The 21,386-nt window shown below is 41.0% G+C and overlaps 1 protein-coding gene across 1 annotated transcript; it reads right to left on the bottom strand.

The window, feature by feature from the left end:
* Positions 1–12,351: 12,351 nt before the first annotated feature.
* LOC147420436 (uncharacterized) lies at positions 12,352–13,485 on the bottom strand. The gene is made up of 2 exons (XM_086504544.1): positions 13,402–13,485; positions 12,352–13,149 (listed from the first exon to the last, which is right to left on the bottom strand). Exons 1-2 carry the CDS (start codon positions 13,438–13,440, stop codon positions 12,352–12,354), a joined length of 837 nt encoding a protein of 278 aa, XP_086360670.1. The 5' UTR covers positions 13,441–13,485.
* Positions 13,486–21,386: the final 7,901 nt, after the last annotated feature.

The following is a 21,386-nucleotide window of genomic DNA, read 5'->3' as shown; positions in this document are numbered from 1 at the left end:
ACAAACATAAACAAAAACGCACACACACATACATAAACAAAGAATGCACACACACATTGAGAGAGGAAAAGAGAGAGAGAGCATGCATAAACAAAAAAACGCACACATTGAGAGAGGAAAAGAGAGAGAGAACATGCATAAACAAAAAACGCACACATTGAGAGAGGAAAAGAGAGAGAAAACTTGCATAAACAAAAAAACACACACACATTGAGAGAGAAAGAGAGAGAAACTAATTTAACATCGTAGGAAACTAATTAAAATTAAAAGACCTAAAGATCTAGCCAACGAGGAGTTGAACTCAAGACCTATTATTCAAGAGGGAAATGGCATAACCAATCTATCATACTTGGCATGGGTGATAGAAAGGTTATACCATTTATCTCTTTTTATTGGCACACACATCCACACACGCGCACACACACAAGAAGAAGAGAGTTATAACGTCGTAGGAAACTATCCTAAAAGACGTTAAAGATTAGGTTAGATGTAGACTTACGTTAAATTAGATTTAGGTTTATTTAAGTTAAATTAGATTAGATTTAGGTTTATTTTTAGTTAGATTTACGTTTATTTATGCTAGATTTAGATTTACGTTATATTAGATTAGATTTAGGTCTCCATAGACTGCGATGCCTGCATGAAGCGGGTGAAGAAAGCCCTCAATGGAATATAGGGTATTGCTGCCTTCACTCATGGTGGGCTCTGTCGATCCAAAAGTACTGGTGAAATGTCTTCAAAAGATAGGGAAGAAGGTGGATCTTCAGGGCGGCAAGAGTCACTACATCCCCGACAATGACCATCTAGACAACCTCTAGTCATTCAACAACAACTTCAAAGTTAGTAACAAGAGCAAGAACGGTCCAAAGGGCCAATTTCTATCGTCAGATGTGGATGGAGATGAGGCAGCGTCACCGCCGGAAGTAAACTCTCACATCTTTAGTGATGAGAATGCCAACTCTTGCCGAGTTATGTGAAAAATTATGTGTTAAATCAGTTTTAAGGTTCTTATAATCCCTGTTAGTTTAGTTCTTTGTTTTTAATATAACATAATTTACGTTAGATTTAGATTTATGTTATATTAGATTAGACTTAGGTTTATTTAGGTTTACCCACACACACACACACACACACACACACACACACACAAGAAGAAGAGAGTTTTAACGTTGTAGGAAACTATCCCAAAAGACGTTAAAGATTAGGTTAGATGTAGACTTACGTTAAATTAGATTTAGGTTTATTTTTAGTTAGATTTATGTTTATTTAGATTTACGCTTATTTACGTTAGATCGAGTCCACGCAAGAATTACTTACGGTTTAGGGTTTAGAGTTAGACGAACAGTGAAAAGATCTACTGTGAAAAGATGTTAAGATGCTGTGAAGTGCTACAGCTAGAGAAGAGTCAAAGGGGTTTTGTCCACTACATGCAGTATCATGTAGACGTGGGTCTGTAGATTTCTTGTACCCACAAATATAGGTATTGACCAATAAAGATGAGATTATAACCCGGTGGTTCTGATCTCTGTGCACCTCTAGACCGAGGTGTGCGGGGATTGGACATGACTAGAGAATGTGAGGTAGAGAGAGAGAGAGAGAGAGAGAGAGAGAGAGAGAGAGAGAGAGAGAGAGATAAGACGAAGAATGCCAATACAATATGAAATTTTTTGTCCAGGTTATAAGATTTTTATCCTCATTATGAGTAGTGACGAGGATGTGGGACCGTCTAACCAAAACACCTATCTCTCAACGAGGGTCTTATGTCCTTGTAATCAATGCAAGCATGCTGTGCGATGGACAAGACGTGTTTCTTTGCAGCACGTTCGCGAATTTGGCGAGTTTGATCCATCTATTATAGATCGAGTTGTTGCCAATTATAACTCGTCGGACTCTGACGCTGGCCAACAAGCAGCAATCTTGCAACCCAATAGACGTGTTCGCAGGCGCTTTGGTCAAGCAGCATATGTGAGGCCACAAGATGTAGCCTCTGACAGCTCGGGGGATGATCATGCAGAGCACATTCCCAACGAGGCAATGTTTGAGCCCGAGATTGATGAAATGATCGAGACGATCATGGATTCAGAAAGGCTTATCTATGATGATATGAAAAGTGAAGCCGATACGCCATTGTATAATGGAGCACGTATGTTTAGATTGAAAGCACTCCTGGTTCTTCTCAACATGCAGGCAAAGTTTGGATGGAGTGACACTAGCGTCACAGCGCTTTTCAGGTGATCTATTACAATTAGTTTACTTTAATAAAACTCTAAATGTATAATGATCTGATAGATTTTTACACGACTGTAGCGTATTTTTATGTTTTGTAGATTGCTTAAAGAGCACATACTACCAGCTGACAATGTGATGCCAGATTCCCGAGATGAAGCAAGAAAGATTTTGCGAAACTTGGGGATGGATTACAATTCTATCCACGCTTGTCCTAATGACTGCATTCTTTTCAGAGGGGAATACATAGACATGGAGAAGTGTCCGAAATGTGATTCCAAAAGATATCGAGTAGATCTCCACGGGACAAAAATTCCACAAAAGGTTTTGCGACATTTTCCTCTGCTTCCTCGCATCAAGCATTTCTTCGAATGTAAGTCCATGGACGCCCTAGCATCATGGCATGAGGAGAATAAATCTTCGGATGGTGTGCTACGAATTCCTGCAGATTGCGTAGCCTGGAAACATATAGATGGAACATGGTCGGATTTTGCCAGGGAAGCTCAAAATTTACGCTTAGGCCTGGCTATGGATGGCGTAAATCCATTTGGTCAAAGACCAATATCTTACAGTGTATGGCCCGTTGTCATCGTCAACTACAATATTCCCCCGTGGTTGACTACGAAGAAGGTGCACCTATGGCTAAGCTTGATTGTGCCAGGGCGATATAAAGTGGAGAATATGGATGTGTATCTTCGTCCACTATTGGAAGAGCTACAACAATTGTGGATTGGCATAGAGGTGGTGGATATGAGCCGACACACAAGACGACGGAATGCTTTGATCAGAGGCATTCTAATGTGGACCATGCATGACTATCCCGGGCTAACAGAATGCTCAGGTGATCTATTGACACTCCTCACTCAGACACTGTAAATCTTGTTTTTTCCCATAGTTGATCTATTATCATGTGTATACATGCAGGGCTTCAAACAAGCGGATACAGAGCATGTGTCACATGTGGACCTAGACTGAATGCACGTAGGGCGCCCTCACTGAAGAAGCAAATCTACGAAGGTCATCAAGCGTATCTTCCAGAGAATCATGTGTTACGCGACGGCTTTTTGGGAAGAGAGCCACCAAGGATGTCTGCACAAGCATGGTTAGAGCAGAAGGAGATGTGCGATGACGGATTGCCTCCAGGGATGAAGAGACTATCTCTATGGTACGAGTTACCATAGTGGCCCCGACTCATGATCAATCACTTGCTCGATCCAATGCACATATTCAAGAATGTGGGTAATCTACTATGGAACCATCTGACCGGTAAGAAAGATACTTTGGGAGCCAGAGTTGACCTTAGAAATGTGGATCGTATGGAGCAATATTGGCCGCAAACAGCGTCTGATGGATCGATAAAACTCCCTAAAGCACCATGGATTTTCACAGGATCCCAAGAACGCAAAGTAAAAGAGACCATTCGATCTTTGCGGACCCCCACTGGCGTAATGCACTCGCTCCGAACGTGTTTTACTAAAGAAGGAAAGCTTACCGGTTTGAAGTCACACGATTGGCATAAAATGTGTCAGGTACGTTCATAGTGGACTTTAATATCATTGCATAAAATGTGGACTTTAATATCATTGCTGCACATACTTTACAGTTTATTTTACCGGTTGCCATTGAGGGATGTTTGTCTCTCGACATCCGTAACACAATCTACAAACTTGCAAAGCTGGTGCAATGGATCTCACAAAAGGAGATCAACGTAGACTCCATACCATTCGCCAAACTAAATGCTGCGAAGCTTGTGTGCATGTTTGAGAAACATTTTCCTACGACCATGCTAACCATTCAGGTGCATCTTCTTGTTCACATAGTTGATGAGGTGGAAATAGCTGGCACAGTTCATTCCAGATGGATGTTCTTCTTAGAACGTTTCATGAAAACGCTTAAGGGATATGTGCGTCAAAAGGCACGTCCGGAGGGTAGCATGGCAGAAGGTTGATTGGTATCAGAGTCCCTAGTGTACATTGGAGAGTGGCTAGACGGATTTGATAAAGCCCGGGACACGCTATGGCGAACCATAGATGATGAGCGCATATCTGGGATTGTCATGTGCAATCTCGGTGTTGAGAAGAAAATGACGGAAGATCTAGAGGCTAAAATCAACCGATTTTGCATGCTTCACAATCCACTGATGCAAAAGTGGATTTCACAATATGAGGATGCAAAGCAAGAGCGACAAAGGGCATGAATCGAGTGGAGACGAGGAAGACGACCACCGATGCACTATCCGACGGTTCTGGAGAGCCTACCAACATTCATGAGCTTAAGATGGTTGCACAACCAATTGAAAAGCGCACAACAATGCGGTGACGAAGGGTGACTGAGGAAGAGTGGGAGTACTCTCGGGGTTGCGCGACCAAGGTAAGTTTGCAATGTACGACTAGGACTTTATTTCTAAACGTTTGAACGGCCACTCATAATCTTTGTTCGTTGTAGTATAAGTCATACACAGCAGCATGGTGTAAAGGGCGACATTTTAGGGTGGAACGGATCGACAAAAAGCGTTTTACTCAAGATTGTGGAATCATGGCAAAATTTGAACAGTCTAGTCGACGACGTTCCTCTGATGTAGATCCTGTGGTGGCGGAACTCACTTACTTCGGCACACTACAAGAGATTTTGAGGATCGATTACAGAGGATTTTTTGTAGACTTGTTCGAAGTGCAATGGTTCAAGATAATCATGGAGGGTCGCAACGCTACTGTGCGTAGAGGAGAGTCTGGTTTTCTTGAGGTGGATTCTACTAAGAAATGGACTGACCTAAGAGACACTTTCGTACTACACAAGCATTGTGAACAAGTAAGTATGTAAATAGTTAACATCCCCCTTTTACAAGTTATGTGCTTGAAAGCTCTCATGTAAGTTATGTGGCTCTGGCAGGTAATATTTCATCCCACAAAGTCTACATCAAACTGGTGGTACGTCATAGAAGTAGCCCCTCGTAGTGCAAGGACGTATGAAGGCTACCATGTGCCAATCACAACGGCATCAATGGAGGATATCAGAGAAGATGCTCAATCAGAAGCCGCTGCGGTGGTGCCAGACGAGCATCAAGATGCTACTACTCTATATGGGGTGCATGCAGAGGAGGTACAAAATGAAACAGAGGATATGTGTTTAAACGGAGAGCTCTATATAGATATAGGAAGTTATGCTGAGTTATGTGAGGATGAGAGAGAGATCTCTTAAAGCCACATATATTGTATTTGAACAATTTTGCTCCGTGTTGTAAAAGCTCTGGCTCTCTAAGTACCTTCCATGGTGTATAACGCTCTTTTCTACTCGCGCTCACATCTTTTGATTGAAAATTCTGAGTTTTCGACTTGCCTCTTCTATCACTCAATTCATTGCGTCATTGTATTTATATGCATCATTACGTCATTGTATTTAATGGTCTTTGCGTCATTGTCTACTCTATTCATTCAATATTAAGTTCAAATATTCGTGTGTTTAATGCAGGTATGGATGATGAGGAGTTTCTTTCTTCTTTGTCACCGCAGTAGAGACAGTGGTACGTGGAGCGTCATCGCTCTGGCGCATCATCGCGCGTTCCTACTCCATCCGCATCTCCCTCTCTTTCGGAGCATTCGGCGCGCTCCGAAGCTTCGGTGTCGACGAGACGATCTTCACACTCGTCTAGACACCGGCGCTCTAGTGGTGGCGGTGGCGGTTGTTGTGGGGATTCCGCCGCCGATGCCTCCACACCGCCTCGTGTTCGACGAGGCTCTTTACCATCCCCTTCTTTGCCCGCCCCCACACCAGCCACAACATCGCCATCTACGCCAGGTTTTGCACGGCTGACTATTCCTAGTAGCTACACATCTCTACCTACTCCGCCAGGAGCCACCCCACTCGACACTCCTCGCTTCGAGGCCCAGACGTCGGTGGAGACACCTGACGTCCGTACCCCCATCCACACGCCGCTAGAGACCCCTGCCGGGACACCCACGTTCACGCGTCACCGGCCAGAGGGCTTGCCTTACTCCGTCGACTTCGGCGGCGGCATCATCATGGATGATGACGACAAGAAGGTGATCTCGCGCATGCGTGGTCTTTCCTTTCAGCTGTTTAGACACTACATACTAAACAAATGGAGTGAAGTACCAAGTGATTTAAAAAACAGAGTCATCAGCATACTTCATGATGAGTTTCCCGTTCCAACACGGGATTAGCACTTCAATGAAGACCTGATGAAGATTCGAATGTGCGAATACTGCAAACACAAGCGTTCCAAAGTGCAAAAAGCAATCAAGCATGGGTGGAACGGGCCAGATTGGCTGGCCAAAGAAGAGTGGAAGAATGCAAAGAAAGCAGTGCGCGAGAATCCCGACAAGTGGAAGCAACAAAAGGATGCAGCCAGAGCGCGAGTAGAGGCAAGGAGCTCGCACCACTTGGGGAGCGGTGGATGGGCATCATTTGAGGTCGATTTTGTAAGTGTTTTCGCATTGCTCTTTATGTTCGATAGTTTAGGGTTTATGAGTTTTTAATTCTAACATAATGAAATCTTTGTATGTTTTGACAGTGGTCGATGACAGGACGTGATCCCACACCGTATGAGCGCGAGTACGCAGGCAGGAAGGGCTTAAACGCCCTGATGGACATTCTCAGTTCTCGCGGCGGCATGGTTAGTATTAGGGTTTACTCTTTTCTATTTTTTGTATTGTTTTATAAATGTCGTTATATGTTTATACTTACTGAAAGCTGTCTTATTGTCTTTTTTTGCAGAATCCGATAGATACGCCGCTTGGACGCGATGAGACGTCTGACTAGACGACATCAGTTTAGCCGTAGCTAGATAGCATTAGTTTAGGGTTTCTCATAGCTTATGTATCATGAGACGGATTTTATACGTCTTTTTGAACCATGTATATTATTACATTTGTCACCGCAGTTCATTTTGCCAATCAATTCTTTATGCCTATGATGTTGTACAATTGTCATTATTACATTTGCCAATCAATTCATTTTGCCTATGATGTGTACAATTGTCAATTTTACGCTTGTCAATTTTGCAAACAATGCGTCTTGTGGGTGACTATTTTGGGTCTATTATCTACCCTTGCACTTTTTTTAAAAAGTGAATCAAGTACAATATGGTTGATGGGTGGCAGGGAATTCAATGCCCTGTCACCAAAAAACAATTCTCTCGGGCGTCGCTATAAGCGTCGCTATTTATGGCTCTGGAGCGTCGCTATGAGCTACGCTATAGACTTCTGTGTAAACGTCGCTATGACCGTCGCTATAAGAGTCTCTATATAGCGACGCTTATAGCGACGCATATAGTGACGCTCTCGTAGCGACGCTATTAGCGACGCCGGGGGTTATAAAAACCCAGTGTATTTCCATCGCTAACAGTGTCACAAGAGCACACAACCTCTTGTAGTGATACACATTGCTTTTTATGTAAGCCTGCTTAAGTCTTACAAAGGAGATCCACTAAGAAGAGGTGCTTCCATCCAAATCCATCCTTCCACATGAAGACAAGGTACTAAGACATGGTAAGATTATCAAACTGTATCTTATATTATCCTTTTGAAGATGGTATATGGACGCAAGGAACACATCTAAAGGATAGTACGAACCTTTTCAATGCTTACAATGCTACACTAGAGTAAGCAAATGTAGATGTTTTTTTAAATGAGCAATGTTTTTGTCTTATAAGACTACTTCTCTTACAAACTTAAGTTGTATGCATGCTTAGAATCATGTTTGTGATGAGGACATCTCCCAAACACCAAGTAGAATTTGTCACTCTACTTTCGGAGTATGGTATGGACTAAAAGAGCAGACTTGCTTGAGAGGGCTAAGTCTCCCAAGCACCAAATAGACTAGCTATCCATTCTAGAATGACGTCGTAGGGTAAAAAAGGATCATCTACCCACTAAGAAACATAGACTAATAGTCGAGGACGACTAAGAAACATAGACTGATAGTCAAGGACGACTATTGTTTCAAGAGCGAGGTAATGTCATAAAATCTAATATCTACATATCCCAAATGATTTTCTCGTATTGAGATGATAATTTAATGTGGGAACAAGAGTTAGAATATAGATATGTGCTTTTAGATCTATCTCAGCATGAGACCAAAAAGAAGACAATGCTACCTCTCATTAAGGGTCCAAAAGGGAGATGGTATATCAAAGAGAAATGAGCAGATACTGGAGCTTAAAAGACCTTAGGGTTAGCTTCATTAACACTAGAATGGTAACATGACACTTTTATGTCCTTGGACACTTTTGTGTCCTGTTAAGTGACCATTTTGCTTGAATTATTTGAAGGGTATGAAAATGAATTTCTAGGTGCTATATATCCACAAAGTTGACTTATGAGCTAAAAAAAACTTAGCATTTTTTTTTGAGTATCGATCTCACCATTAACCTTACTCTTGCACAACATTTTTGAACCTAAACTGTGTGAAAAAACGGGTCCTGTTTTTGGCTTTTTTTCAATTTTTGGCAACTATACCACTCTAAACTTCATGTTTGTGAGGTTTATATGGCTAGAGGTTAGGCCTTCATAGTTCAACAGGTTTTGATGCTTGTAGGGAGAGCTAAGTGTTAAAATTGAAAGTTATGACCACTTTACAAGAATTGCATAATCCTGTTTTTTGGCCAAAATTAGCACTTTTATGATTTTTTTGGTGGCTTTCTTGATATCCAAATTCAATTTTGATTGTGCAAGTATAATGTATAACATAAAGCTAATCTTCCTTGAGTTTTGGGGGACCTAATATGCTATATAGCATAGTATATGATGATGGTTGAGTTTTTTGATTGCTGAAGAATACGATACATTTTAAAGTAGCAAGTATAACTTTCTCAATATTGCTAGTTTCTTAGGTCAATTGTGTGTATTTTGTAGGTAGTGACCATATCTAATCATAGACTACAAACTTGGCTAGATATTGAGTAGTTTCTATGGGTTTCTAGAGGTCATAATGCTAAACCTAGTTTTTTTATGTTAAAAAGTATTTAGCACTTTATCATTGCCCCCAAGGTTCCAATTGTAAGAGATCCATTATCCTTTTGACATTCTCCATGTCTCCTTTTGAATCTAGAGGCCCAAAAGGAGCTAAGAAAACATGTATATAGTATCTGTATTGAGCGTGACTATAGAAACTTTGATGACAGGTCCGCTAAATGGCAAAAATGCAACTTTTTTTGTACCTATTTTTTTTGCCCAAAAAAAATTTAGTGAGGTAAAAGCAACCATATGTTTTGGTCACCAACCATATGTTTTCCTACAAAAATCTCCACTCTCAGTTATATGCAATCAACCATAAGAAATTGTTGTTTTGGGCAAAATTCATTGGTCCATCAACTTTGGAGGCTTGTAGTGACCAAGGGATGAGAAAAATTACAAGTTTCTCATTTTTTCCATATGTAGTAGTTATTGAACTATAAGCCCATGAAAGTATTTTTCAAAATGAGTGGATCTACTATGGTTTTGGAATTTTTTCCCAAAACCCTGAAAGGACACTTTTATGTCCTGTTAGGTTAACATTCTAGTGTTAAATGTCCTTAGACCTAGGACCTTTAGGTACTTTAAACCTTAGGAAAGCTAGGCATGTGCTTGAGGTGCTTGTCGTGCTTGAGTTGACTAAGGTGCTTGTCGTGCTTGATGACTAAGTTTCTTGAGGTGCTTGTTGCACTTGATGAATTAGGGGCTTGAGGTTCTTCATGACTAAGGTTCTTGAGGTGTTCAGAGTCAAGCATGACTCCTACAAAAGAAGGGGGAGAATCCTAAAGGTAGAGGCATGAGAGAGAACACACACACACACACACACACACACACACACACACACACACACACACACAGGCAAGACCAAGACTTAAGAGGCAATAAGGACACATGTCAAGCACCTACCCATGTTGTCTATATGGTGTGCATGAATCCTATTGGATGGTCTTTAGGGAGGTCCAATGAGAATTGAGATGCATTTAATTAATTAACTAAGCTCTCTCTCTCAAAAGGGGAAAGAAGGAAACTTGTCCAATGCTACCCTATTGCTTGAAATGACCATAGCTTGTGATTGGCCAGGCTTGGCAAGGGTCTATAGTGATCAAGCATGAGTAAAGAGAGAGAGAGGGGTCTCCCTAGGCAAGGAGAGAACTCATTTTGACTCATTCTCACACACTCACATGCTCTCTCATTGTGTTGAGCAAGAACTCCATCTTCTTCTCCAAGTTTGAAAAGTAGAGAGCCTACACCAACACCTCTTGGCTATGAAATGCAAATCCAACCAAGAGTCAAGCTTCAGTAGCATGCTCATCTCCTCTACCATCTATATTACTATGCTAAGCTAAGCTCCAAGAGTAATCTATGGTGAGGAAAGTACTTCTTTCTTGTATGCCACTTCTTCTTCCTCTTCCTTTCCCTCACTACTTGCAAGCTCTCTCAGCCTTTGAAGGTGTTTGAGGTCCTTGGAAAAACCTTCATTGCATCAACAAGGTCTCAAAGAGCACAAAGCATGTATTGTACCAAGTCTCTCTTTAAGGGAGAATCTATAATACAAAATCCTTTTGAAGGGGGAACTCGCTTCAACTAAATCCCATCTTCAACTGTTGTCAATCTCTCTCTCTCTCTCTCTCTCTTACAAGTATTGTTCATGGCAAGCTATCTAGGTATAATGTTCATTTTTCTACCTTTAATCAAGTGCTCTCCTTATGCTCTTTAAGAATTCTCTTGAGGAAATGCTCACTATTGTTACTTTAATTCCGCTACAGTCAATGTTATAGCCATACTCCATTACAAACAAGGCAAGGCTATTATCATATTTTAGTGTATTTAATATGATCAAGTGGACAAGTGGTGGAATCTATCCTCTTTTTTAAATTCTTTCCAGTTATAATGTGGATGTGCGAGTTTTGTGCACCTTATGGATATTCAAAGCTTTGGGTTTGTGCGAGTCTATAATTGGCTCTCATGTGTCTTGGTGAGTAGTGCAATGTCTTTACTCTCCATCACTGGCTAGAGTCTCCTTGGGTTTGTCCATAAAGAACCATTGAAACTCAATACTACCATGTGTGTCTCTGAGTAAGGTAACTCATAGGCCATGAGTCCCTATTCAATGGCCTTGCCATCAATGATGACTTGGTATACAGCTCTCTTGCTTTCTTTGAGGGCATGTAGGACTCGATGCATACATAGCATCTATGCTCTATCTGCGGTATGCTACTAAAGTGTAATACATCCTCTTCCCGGCGGAAGCAATCCTTGCTATCTCACTCGGAGATTGTAGGATAAAGAGCCCTCTCCTTGGCTGTCTTTGCCATCTTTCTAAGCTTTACTAAAGGTAAGGGTCTCCTCATCTTTTTGGCTTCAATCTTCTCCTCTATGCTTGTAGCGATCACCTTTGGTGAGCTCTTCCTTGAAGACCTTGGGGATTTCTCCTTCTCTTGAGAGAGAGAGAGAGAGAGAGAGAGAGAGAGAGAGAGAGAGAGAGTGGCCTACAATCTACAAGACTCCCATACTAGTATACTACCTATAAGAAATGTTACAAAACGGCACCAGAATTACACTCTAATTTCTCCCAAAGAATGTCTCAGTAGCACAGTGAATGCCAATTTTGCTGCTTCATTTTCCTTCATAGTTTAACACCTGGACTAGGTAAATGCAATCCTTTCCTTTCGTCTTTGGTTAATCAATGACTCCAAAGCGCACTACATTGCGATTCATACAAATATATCAACTAAAATTTCATGTAGGTCCCATACATACAAGGCCTGCAAAGAATGAAGACAATACCAAAGAATGTTGTAGCCATTTATATAAAACAACTCACTAGGAAGGGAGCACATTGCTTTGGCTATGCCTCTCTCTTCACCAAGCAACTCAGAAGCCCAGATATAGTCTTTAGTCTATTTATCCACATCTTGTTTACATTTGCGGTCTTGCTGACAATAAACCTGGGAATACTGCGTGTGTTGAAGAGCGTAAACAGATTTGCAGCACGATATTCGTACAATGCTATTGACCATGTGATCTAATTCCATCTTGTAGGTTTGGCAAAGGCATAACTAGGCCAAGCCTTGACAACAGAGCTCTTTTAACATACTGTAGCATGACAATGTACAATTTTAACCTGTAAGTTGCAAAGGAAGAATGCCCTTTACTACATAACAATACAAAACAGAACCACGAAGGCAGTACCGAGCATAATGCCTATAATTGTTAGAAATGAGAATATGAGGACCAGCTGACCAACATTCAAGGTGAAATTAAACCTCTTCTTATCTTCAGCGGTAAGCTTCTCAGGCTCATCAAAGAGATTTTTAGGCACTCCAGGCCGACCAAATTTTGTAGCTCTCTCTTCAGACTGGCGTAGAGTATTTAGCAAGCCCTTGGGACCTGGCTCCTTAAAAGTACCACCAGCTCTAGAATCAAGAAATACACTTGGCTTTGCTCCCTTGAGCTTCTCTGTTCCTGCTGTGGGTGAACTGAAGGGACTACCTTGTGAGTTCAGGGGTTTGGGGCTGAAAGTTTGAGCGCCTGGAGGTTTAGGGCTAAAAGGAGAACCGCCTTGAGATTTTGGTATATTGAAGTCAAAAGGAGGAAGTCCCTGAGGGCCTGGTGCTAAGGAGCTTGTAGGGGATGGGGGCGTCGTACCACCTGTTCTGGCAGCAATTCGAGATGAAATTTTGGCACCTACAAATGGGTTGGCAGCGGTAACATTCGCAGGCTTTGTGGCATCTGCTTGGTCAATTTTCTGGGAAGGCTTTTCATCTTTGCTTGAATCTGTGCCTTTTTCTTCGACAGTTTCACCTAGAGAAGCATGAAGGACAATGCTTCCCTTCTGTTTTGACCTGATGCCTCTCTGCCTGAGCTTGTGCAAATCATACTGAGCCTTCTTCTGTTGATTAAGCATAAGAGCTTGCACATCTCTGTCTGGAACACCATGTCGTCTTGAGATCTGCATGCAACAGTGCCCATGATGACTTACTTATTACATTTGACACTCTGTAGAACCCTGCAATGTTCTTTGAGACTCTTAGAAGTTTGGAAACCTCTAAAACTTTCTCTACTAGCTTATCCATATCGTGTCTTGTCCTCCATTTCTCAACTTCCATCCATCTTATCTTTTAAAACAAAACAAACCTACCTTGCCAGCTATTTCTTTGCACACACATATAAAGATAACAAGTACTAACATTACACTTCCTACCAGGGTGGGACTCAAAGTTGCACTCCAGGTAAGTGCCATTGGAAACGCTTCTAGATTCTGTCAAGGCAAGAAGCAATCAGCCCTGCAAAAAAAGGTACATCTAGCTTCATGACTTGTCTTTGAAAGTAATCTTCGACCTTTCCCTTTATGATAATATACCTTTGCAATTAAGGTCAGAAAGATCTGAATTCACAAAGTATAATAAGATTCAAAAAAAGACTAAACACTTTTACACAAACCACAAAATCAATCGACAAACATGTCATCAAAAGAGCAGAGAAAATAGAGAAGACAAACACTCTGAGAGAGAGAGAGAGAGAGAGAGAGAGAGAGAGAGAGAGAGATCTTGATCTTTCATTGTCTATTAGAGGCCAAAGCTGGCCTATGAGACAATTCAAGTATATACGTGTGTGTGGTTGCAGCTAAACTATTAGACTTTTTATGTACAAAGATGAAGATTAGGCACCAACATACCACTCCTTATTATCCACAATGTAATGGACTAAATGAAAGATTCAATGGTGAGTTGGTACAAATTCTTTTGAAAGTGACAGAGCACCAAGGAAAGAATTGGGATTTGTAATTGCCTAGCGCATTATGGGCTTACAATACTTCGGTGAAGACAGGTACATGGTTTACTCCATTTCATTTGGTATATGGAAAGGAAGCACTATTGCTTGTGGAAGTCAAGTTTCTTGCGATCAAGATGTTAGAGAAGTTGCTTGGGCAGTCCAGTGATGCATTCAAAGAGAGGCTCTTACAATTACAAGAGGTTTAGCTGGATAGAATGAGCGCATTGGAACATTATGGATAGAGGTAAGATAAGGATTTAACAAAGATAAATGAAAAGATCAAAAGTAAGGGTATCAAGAAACATGACTTGGTTTTGTGCTACAAGAGTAAGCTGGACAAGACATTCCAAAAGAAGTTTCAAATTAGGTGGGAAGGACCTTTCAAGGTAGTGGAGTGTTTTCCGAATGGTACATATCAGCTGGCGAAGTTGGATGGGATTCTACATAAGTCAAGGGTAAATGGATTGCGTCTTAAACTATATCATGATAGATTAATGGTGGTGGAGCAAGATGAGTTGTCTACAGAACAAGTAATGTAATGTTTGTGAGGGATGAGGAGACCTGTGACGCGGCGAGTCTCATATCTCTTTTTGCTACTGCTGATCATGTATGATCTAGCAAGCTAGGGGATGGGAAAATATGATCTAGCAGGCTAGGGGATGAGCAAATATGTTAGGAGTTTTTTGGAAGAAGTGATTGTGCATATGTACATACACATGCATGGTGCATCGAATAAAGAATTGCCCATTTTCCAAAGCTAGGTGGTTACGTGGGGCCCACATGTGTACAGGTAGGACAGCGTGTACATAGTACATCGATTTTCATCGTCACGAGTGTCAGTGTGTTTTTCCATAATAATGACGGGACGTTGATAGAGCGTAAAACTTCTCGAGGAAGCTATCAATAGGCGCATGCCATGAGGTAAGCAGGTTCATCAAGTGACATCCAGTAGCGTTAGGAGGACGAATGGGATCAAGACTGGCACGTTGGATAAGTGAGGACACAACAGGAGTGTTTTCTTGTGATGAATTATGTGAAAAGGTCATCATGAGAACTATATTTGGGGACCCCTTTATGTGATTGTGGAATGCATTATTGAGAAAAGTTGAGTGCGAGGTGTGCGGATGGATGTAGAAGGGTTTTGGCATGCTCGGGGTCTGTTTGAGGCCAATCAAAAGGCCAAACGTGCCCAAGGGATAAAGTGAAGTGTGGACATTGAAAACCCTGAGAAAAAATCAGAAAAAATGTGGAGAGAAGAGGAGGAACAACTGTAAATCAGTTTTTGCTGTTTTTGGAGCCTGTTTTGGCCATAAACTGCTTGTCCGAGCTCCGATTTGAGCACTTTGATATTGTAGACTGGGACTTTTGGCCGTTCCAGATGCAATGATGCTGTCCCTTTTGCCAAATTTCTCATTGTTTTCTTGCTATTTTGGTTGTGTAAGTTTCTCCTGTGAGAGTGAAGCCTCTCCTCAAATTGTATCTCGCATATTTCATCCATATGGGGTGAGCTATTCTTCCCATTGCTGTCAACCCAAGCTCAATTGTATCTAAGCATCAGAAATATTTCTCCTTTGAGTTGATTTGTGTACATGTGTGTGTGTGTGTGTGTGTGTGTGTTGAGTGGACAGATGGATAGTCTCTCTCCTCTCACTCCATCGGTGTGTTCCTTGTCTCAACTAGGTGGATTTTGTATGACGAGTGGTGCCCCGGTGTGTGTGTGTGTGTGTGTATTATCCCAAGAGTGTGTGTCAGGTGATTATAGAGGTGTTGTGTGTGTTTCCATCCCGCTCACATCTCTAACTATAACCTAACCTAATATAACCGACACAATCTTGCATGGTGGATGGTGTGTATTCTAATCCAACCATTGCTGTCAAGGTGTTATCTTAAATAGACCTTCCTTTGATGAAACCTTGTTGGCGAGGAGTGATACCCTTATCCATAGTGGGATAGAGTCTTAAGGAAATTGATTTGGCAATAATTTTGTAAGCTATTTACATCATGGTTATCGGCCGCCAATGTTTCAGTTGGAAGCATCAGATTTTTTTCGAACCAAACCTATAACCTGGACATTAGTTATCTTAACCTATAACCTAACCTAGCATTTTATGTACAACCTATAACCTAACCTAATTAACCTAACATGTTGTCTAAACCTGACCTATAACCTACCCTAGTCTATAACCTATCATCTAACCTATAACCTAAACCTAACCTAGAACTAACCTATAAGGTAATCTAACCTAACCTATAAGATAACCTAACCTAATGAACCTATAACCTAACCTAACCTACTCTATAATCTAGCTTATAAACTAACCTAACTTAACCTATAACCTAAACAAAATCCAACCTAACCTAACCCAACTTAACTTAACCTAACGTATGACCTATAACTTAACATATAACCTATACCCTAACCTACCCTATAACCTAAACTACACGTTACCGAAACCTATAACCTAAACCTCATCAATCTCATGATGATGATGAGATGGTAGCGTAATCTCAAAACAAAATTTCTTCAAAACAAAATTTTTTCATAGCATAATTTTGAAACAAATTTTCTTCAAGGCATACAAAATTTCTCCGTAGCATAATTTCAAATCAAAATTACCCCAAACCATAATTTCAAAACAAATTTTTTTTAAAGTATAATTTCTAAACAAAATTGCATAAAAATTTAAGCATTGAAATCATAATCAATGAAATTTTATTTTGTCAATATACAATATAATTTTAAAGTAATTTAATTTGCATAAAACTTTCAAGCACTCGCATGCAGCCTATTTGAGCAAGAAAGGGTCTTGTAAACGTCTTCAAACTTGCAAAAACGCGTGCACACACAACAACACTCTGTTAAACCCTAAACCCTAAACCTACAAGCAAACTTGAAAAGAATCTCACCTTGATGCTAACGAGTAGTCAACAAGCAATATTCTCACCTCCGGAAAGTTGTTGGGCACCAGATCTACAGTAGGTGACGAGGAGGATACCAAGAGAAGAGGCACACAAATTAGAGAAATGATCAGGGAAAGACCCGTGTATTCAGTTTTTCCAGGTTCCATCGGTACAGGCACTGGTGCAAGCACAGGATTCAACATCGAAAGAGGCATCAGAATACATATCTATATAAGCGTCGGAAAAATCATTGATACCAATGTCGAAAATTTAAAAATGAAAATGTTTAAACTGTTCATCTCCCTCCATACTTATCTCCACATATACCGACGCCCGCCATTGTCACCGATAATTTGGTGTCAAAATTTAAGTGACCTCTTGTAGTGTAATGTCATAAAATCTAATATCTACGAGTCCCATATGATTTTCTCATATTGAACTCATCATTTAATGTGGGAAAATGAAAGGGAACAAGAGTTAGAATATAGATATGTGGTTTTAGATCTATCTCGACATGAAACCGAAAAGGAGAGAAGGATACCTCTCATTAAGGGTCCAAAAGGGAGATGGTCTATCAAAGAGAAATGAGCAGATAATGGAGATGAAAATACCTCCAAAGGTTAACGTTAAAATTCCTTAAACCTATGACATTTAGGTTCCTTAAACGTTAGGTAATCTAGGCATGCGCTTGAGGTGCTTGACTTGCTTGAGTTGACTAGGGTGCTTGAGGTGTTCAAAGTCAAGCATGACGCCTACAAAGGAGGGGGCAATCCCTAAAGGTAGGACATGAGACAGAACACACACACACACACACACACACACACACACACTCTCAAGGCAAGCCCAAGATTTAAGAGGCAATAAGGACACATGTCAAGCAGCTACCCATGTTGTACTCATGGTGTGAATGAATGCTATTAGATGGTATTTAGGGAGGTCCAATGAGAATTTAGATGCATTTAATTAATTACTAAGCTCTCTCTCTGAAAAGGGAAAAGAAGAAAACGTGTCCAAATGCTATCTCTATTGCTTGAAATGATCATAGCCTGTGATTGGCCAGGCTTGGCAAGGGCCAATAGTGATCAACCATGAGTAAAGAGAGAGAGGGGTCTACCTAGGCAAGGAGGGGACTCATTTTGGCTTATTCTCACATGACACTCACACTCTCTCTCATTGTGTTGAGCAAGAACTCCATCTCCTTCTCCAAGTTTGAAAAGTAGAGACCCTACACCAACACCTCTTGGCTATGGGATGTAAATCTAGCCAAGAGTCAAGCTTCAATGGCATGCTCATCTTCTCTACCATCTATATTACTATGCTAAGCTAAGCTCCAAGAGTAATCTATGGTCAGGAAGTTCTTCTTTCTCGTACGGTACTTCTTTTTCCTCTTGCCATCCCTCACTCCCTGCTAGCTCTCTCCACCTTTGAAGATGTTTGAGGTCTTGGGATGAGGCCAACGACAAGTTAATGTTTTTGCAAGGTAGTTACTGACATAAATTATGTGCATGAAGTTTACCATCTTCATGCATCAACAAGGTCTCAAGGAACACAAAGCATGTATTGTACCAAGTCTCCCTTTAAGGGAGACTCTATAATACAAAAGCCTTTTGGAGGGGGGAACCGGATTCAAGTAAATCTCATCTTCAACTATTGTCAATTTCTCTAATTCTCTCTCTCTCTCTCTCTCTCTCTCTCTCTCTCTCTCTTTTACAAGTATTTTTCATGCCAAGCTAACTAGGTATAATGTTCATTTTGCTACCTTTAATCCAGTGCTCTCCTTATGCACTTTAAGAATTCTCTTAAGGAAATGCTCACTATTGTTACTTTAATTCTGATACAGTCAATGTTATAGCCCTATTCTGTTAGAGACTGGGGCTATTATCATATTTTAGTGTATTAAATATGATCAAGTGGACAAGTGGTGGCATCTATCCTCATTTTTAAATTCTTTCCAATTCTAATGTGGATGTGCGAGTTTTGTGCACCTTATGGATATTCGAAGGTTTGGATTTGTGCGAGTCTATAATTGAGATACAATGAAGACAAGTTTAGATTTCAAAGCCTCAAATTGTTTGGGAACACTACACTGAATAGATGGTACTTGCTTTTCAGATGAAAACTAGCTTGAGAGGGTTTGGACAAAGGAAACCCTATGAAATTTAAAAAGATTAATGATAAAACTAGTATATGAGCATGGCTACAAAAGAAACTCTATGTAATTTAAAAATAATAATGATAAAACTAGCATGAGAGCGTGGCTACAAAAGAAACTCTATGAATTTTTGTTTTAAAAAATCTCTTAATCACACTCAAAAGCTATCACAAAGGGAGTATCCATAATCGGGGGCTGTAGATATGTCTACTAGGTGAGTGGAGATGAAATCCACTCATCAGATCAATGGGACATGCATCACATCTATATCACATTGAATCATGAGGTGAAGAAGATTATTGGATGGTTCAAAGAAATTGGCGGCACAACCTCTCAAAAAATTAGTGCATGATAGAAGCTATACGTTGAATTTTAATAGTCATACCACCCATTAATTGCACAAATTTCATGGGCTAGAAAATTGTTTTGAGAGAATATATCAAATACTCCCAAGGTGTATAGGTGATCTAATACACCATCTTGCTATATTCAAATGTAAGCAAAGTCAAAATTTCCTAGTATTTGAGGTTGTAGAATGTTATATGGCAAGTGTTATATGGCAGTGCACATTAAAGGTTCCGGCCCAAAGGGTGATATTAGGAAGGGAGAGGAAGAAGAGCTGGTGGTGGTAAAGTGCAAGGTGGCAGTGGAGTTGAGGAAGGTGACGATGCCGTAGCCGCGAGCGCCTCGAAAGTTGCCGGTGCTGCCAACAATGGCGATCTCGTTAGTGCCAGCGTTGATGAGGCCTTGCTGCAGGCTGATGGTGCCATTGAGCGAGCCATCGTGGAAGGCGAGGACCTCCAATTCGACGCCGTGGAAGTCGGCGGTGTAGCTGGCTTGGACGGTGTAACCACGCATGGAGCCGAGGAGCGTGGAGGCTGGGTCAGCGCCGTGCGTGACATTGAAGGTGAAGAGCTGTGTTTGGCCGAAGGTGCCCGTGGAGCCGGTGGGGTCAATAGGAGCGATGAGGGTGTCCAAGTCAGGGGGCCCCAGCTCCACTTGAATTACATGCGACTAGGTGCTGCTGTTCGAGACGCCGCTTACTTTTAGGGCAACGTTTAGGGCGATCTGGATGCAGGCTGACGTTATATTTATATAAGTTAATAGCGCCTAACTTTGTTCACTTTGTATATCAGCAGCCATCATCCATCATCAGATGAGCGATGACCCGGCACCACAGTAGACACGTGCGCAATGAACTTGACGTTGCAGCGGGTTTCCTGCAGGCTGCGATGCTCTCTTGCCTCCATTGATCTGCCCACAAGCCAAACAAAAGGCCAGGACGGATTTCCTTGTTGGAGTTTTTTTCCTAGACACAAAGATTATTGGGTTTTTCCCATTCAAATCTTAATGATAGATTCTTTGCACTCAAGCTCAATGATGCACAAAGATTCTTTCTAGACACAAAGATGCTCGATTATTGAGTAGATGAGCATGCATGCAGCGGGTTTCCTGCAGGCTGCGATACTCTCTTGCATCCATTGATAGGCTCTGGTAGAGAAACTAGTCTTCCTTGGTTGGCCTTGCTGTATAATATCTATAGAGCATGACATATGCAAATTGACATTCATTTCAAGTTTTGTAATGTCAATTTGATTCATCTAGAATACATGCACCCAAGGTACAATTGATCTCATCTAGGACTGGTTTTCTTTCACAAATAATGGTCAAGAACATAAGCAATTTAAGGTCCATTTCATGTCTTACCAAGCATGACATCTTGTATAAACTTGCAAGTAGCCTCTGGATCGAGCTTGTGAGTAAATTGCATGTGTTACAAAGCTCCCATGCGTGACTACAAACTGGGAATAGTTGGGCAAGGTCATCGTGCAAGAGAACACATTTGTTGTTGAAGGGATCTGCCAATGTCCTACTAATTTCTATGTTGACATTTTGTCTTACGATAAGGTAAAAATTCGTTTGGATTAACATGGATAGCTCGTCTATAATTATAATATCTGCCTCTTTTATGTCCAAATATCACTCATTGGTCTCATGAATAGAGAGGGGATACTATCGATTCGAGACTGGTATCTTGAACTAGTAATGGATTGTAGACGCAATGCTGCTAAGTCTTGTTGTTGCCGCTCCGATGGCAAAGCACCCAACGATAATACACAAGTGAGAGCAGCTGTAGTGTCTATTTCATTTGTCTGTCGACCTCGTTAATCACTATATATGTGAGGTATGCCACTGTGCAGGAGGGACATATTTTTAGATTGTGAGCAAAGATGTCACATAGCATGCTCCAACCTTTATACAATGCAGTAATTTCAGACCATGGCCTAGCATATGGACGATAAGTTAGTTTCAAGCTGGCTGCAGTTTTCTCCCTAGCTTATTGACGCTTGGACTGTAAT

This window comes from Adiantum capillus-veneris, chromosome 28, assembly GCF_014529385.1.
Source record: "Adiantum capillus-veneris isolate H3 chromosome 28, ASM1452938v2, whole genome shotgun sequence".
NCBI lineage: Eukaryota > Viridiplantae > Streptophyta > Polypodiopsida > Polypodiales > Pteridaceae > Adiantum > Adiantum capillus-veneris.
The sequence above is the reverse complement of the archived record's forward strand: the minus strand, read 5'-3'. Positions and strand labels throughout refer to the sequence as shown.

Excerpts from the sequence above, each read along its gene's own strand:
- LOC147420436 (XM_086504544.1), bottom strand. The coding sequence starts at position 13,440 with ATGGCACTTACCTGGAGTGCAACTTTGAGTCCCACCCTG. Across the intron at positions 13,150-13,401 it reads CAACTTTGAGTCCCACCCTG|ATCTCAAGACGACATGGTGT; the intron begins GTAGGAAGTGTA and ends TGTTGCATGCAG.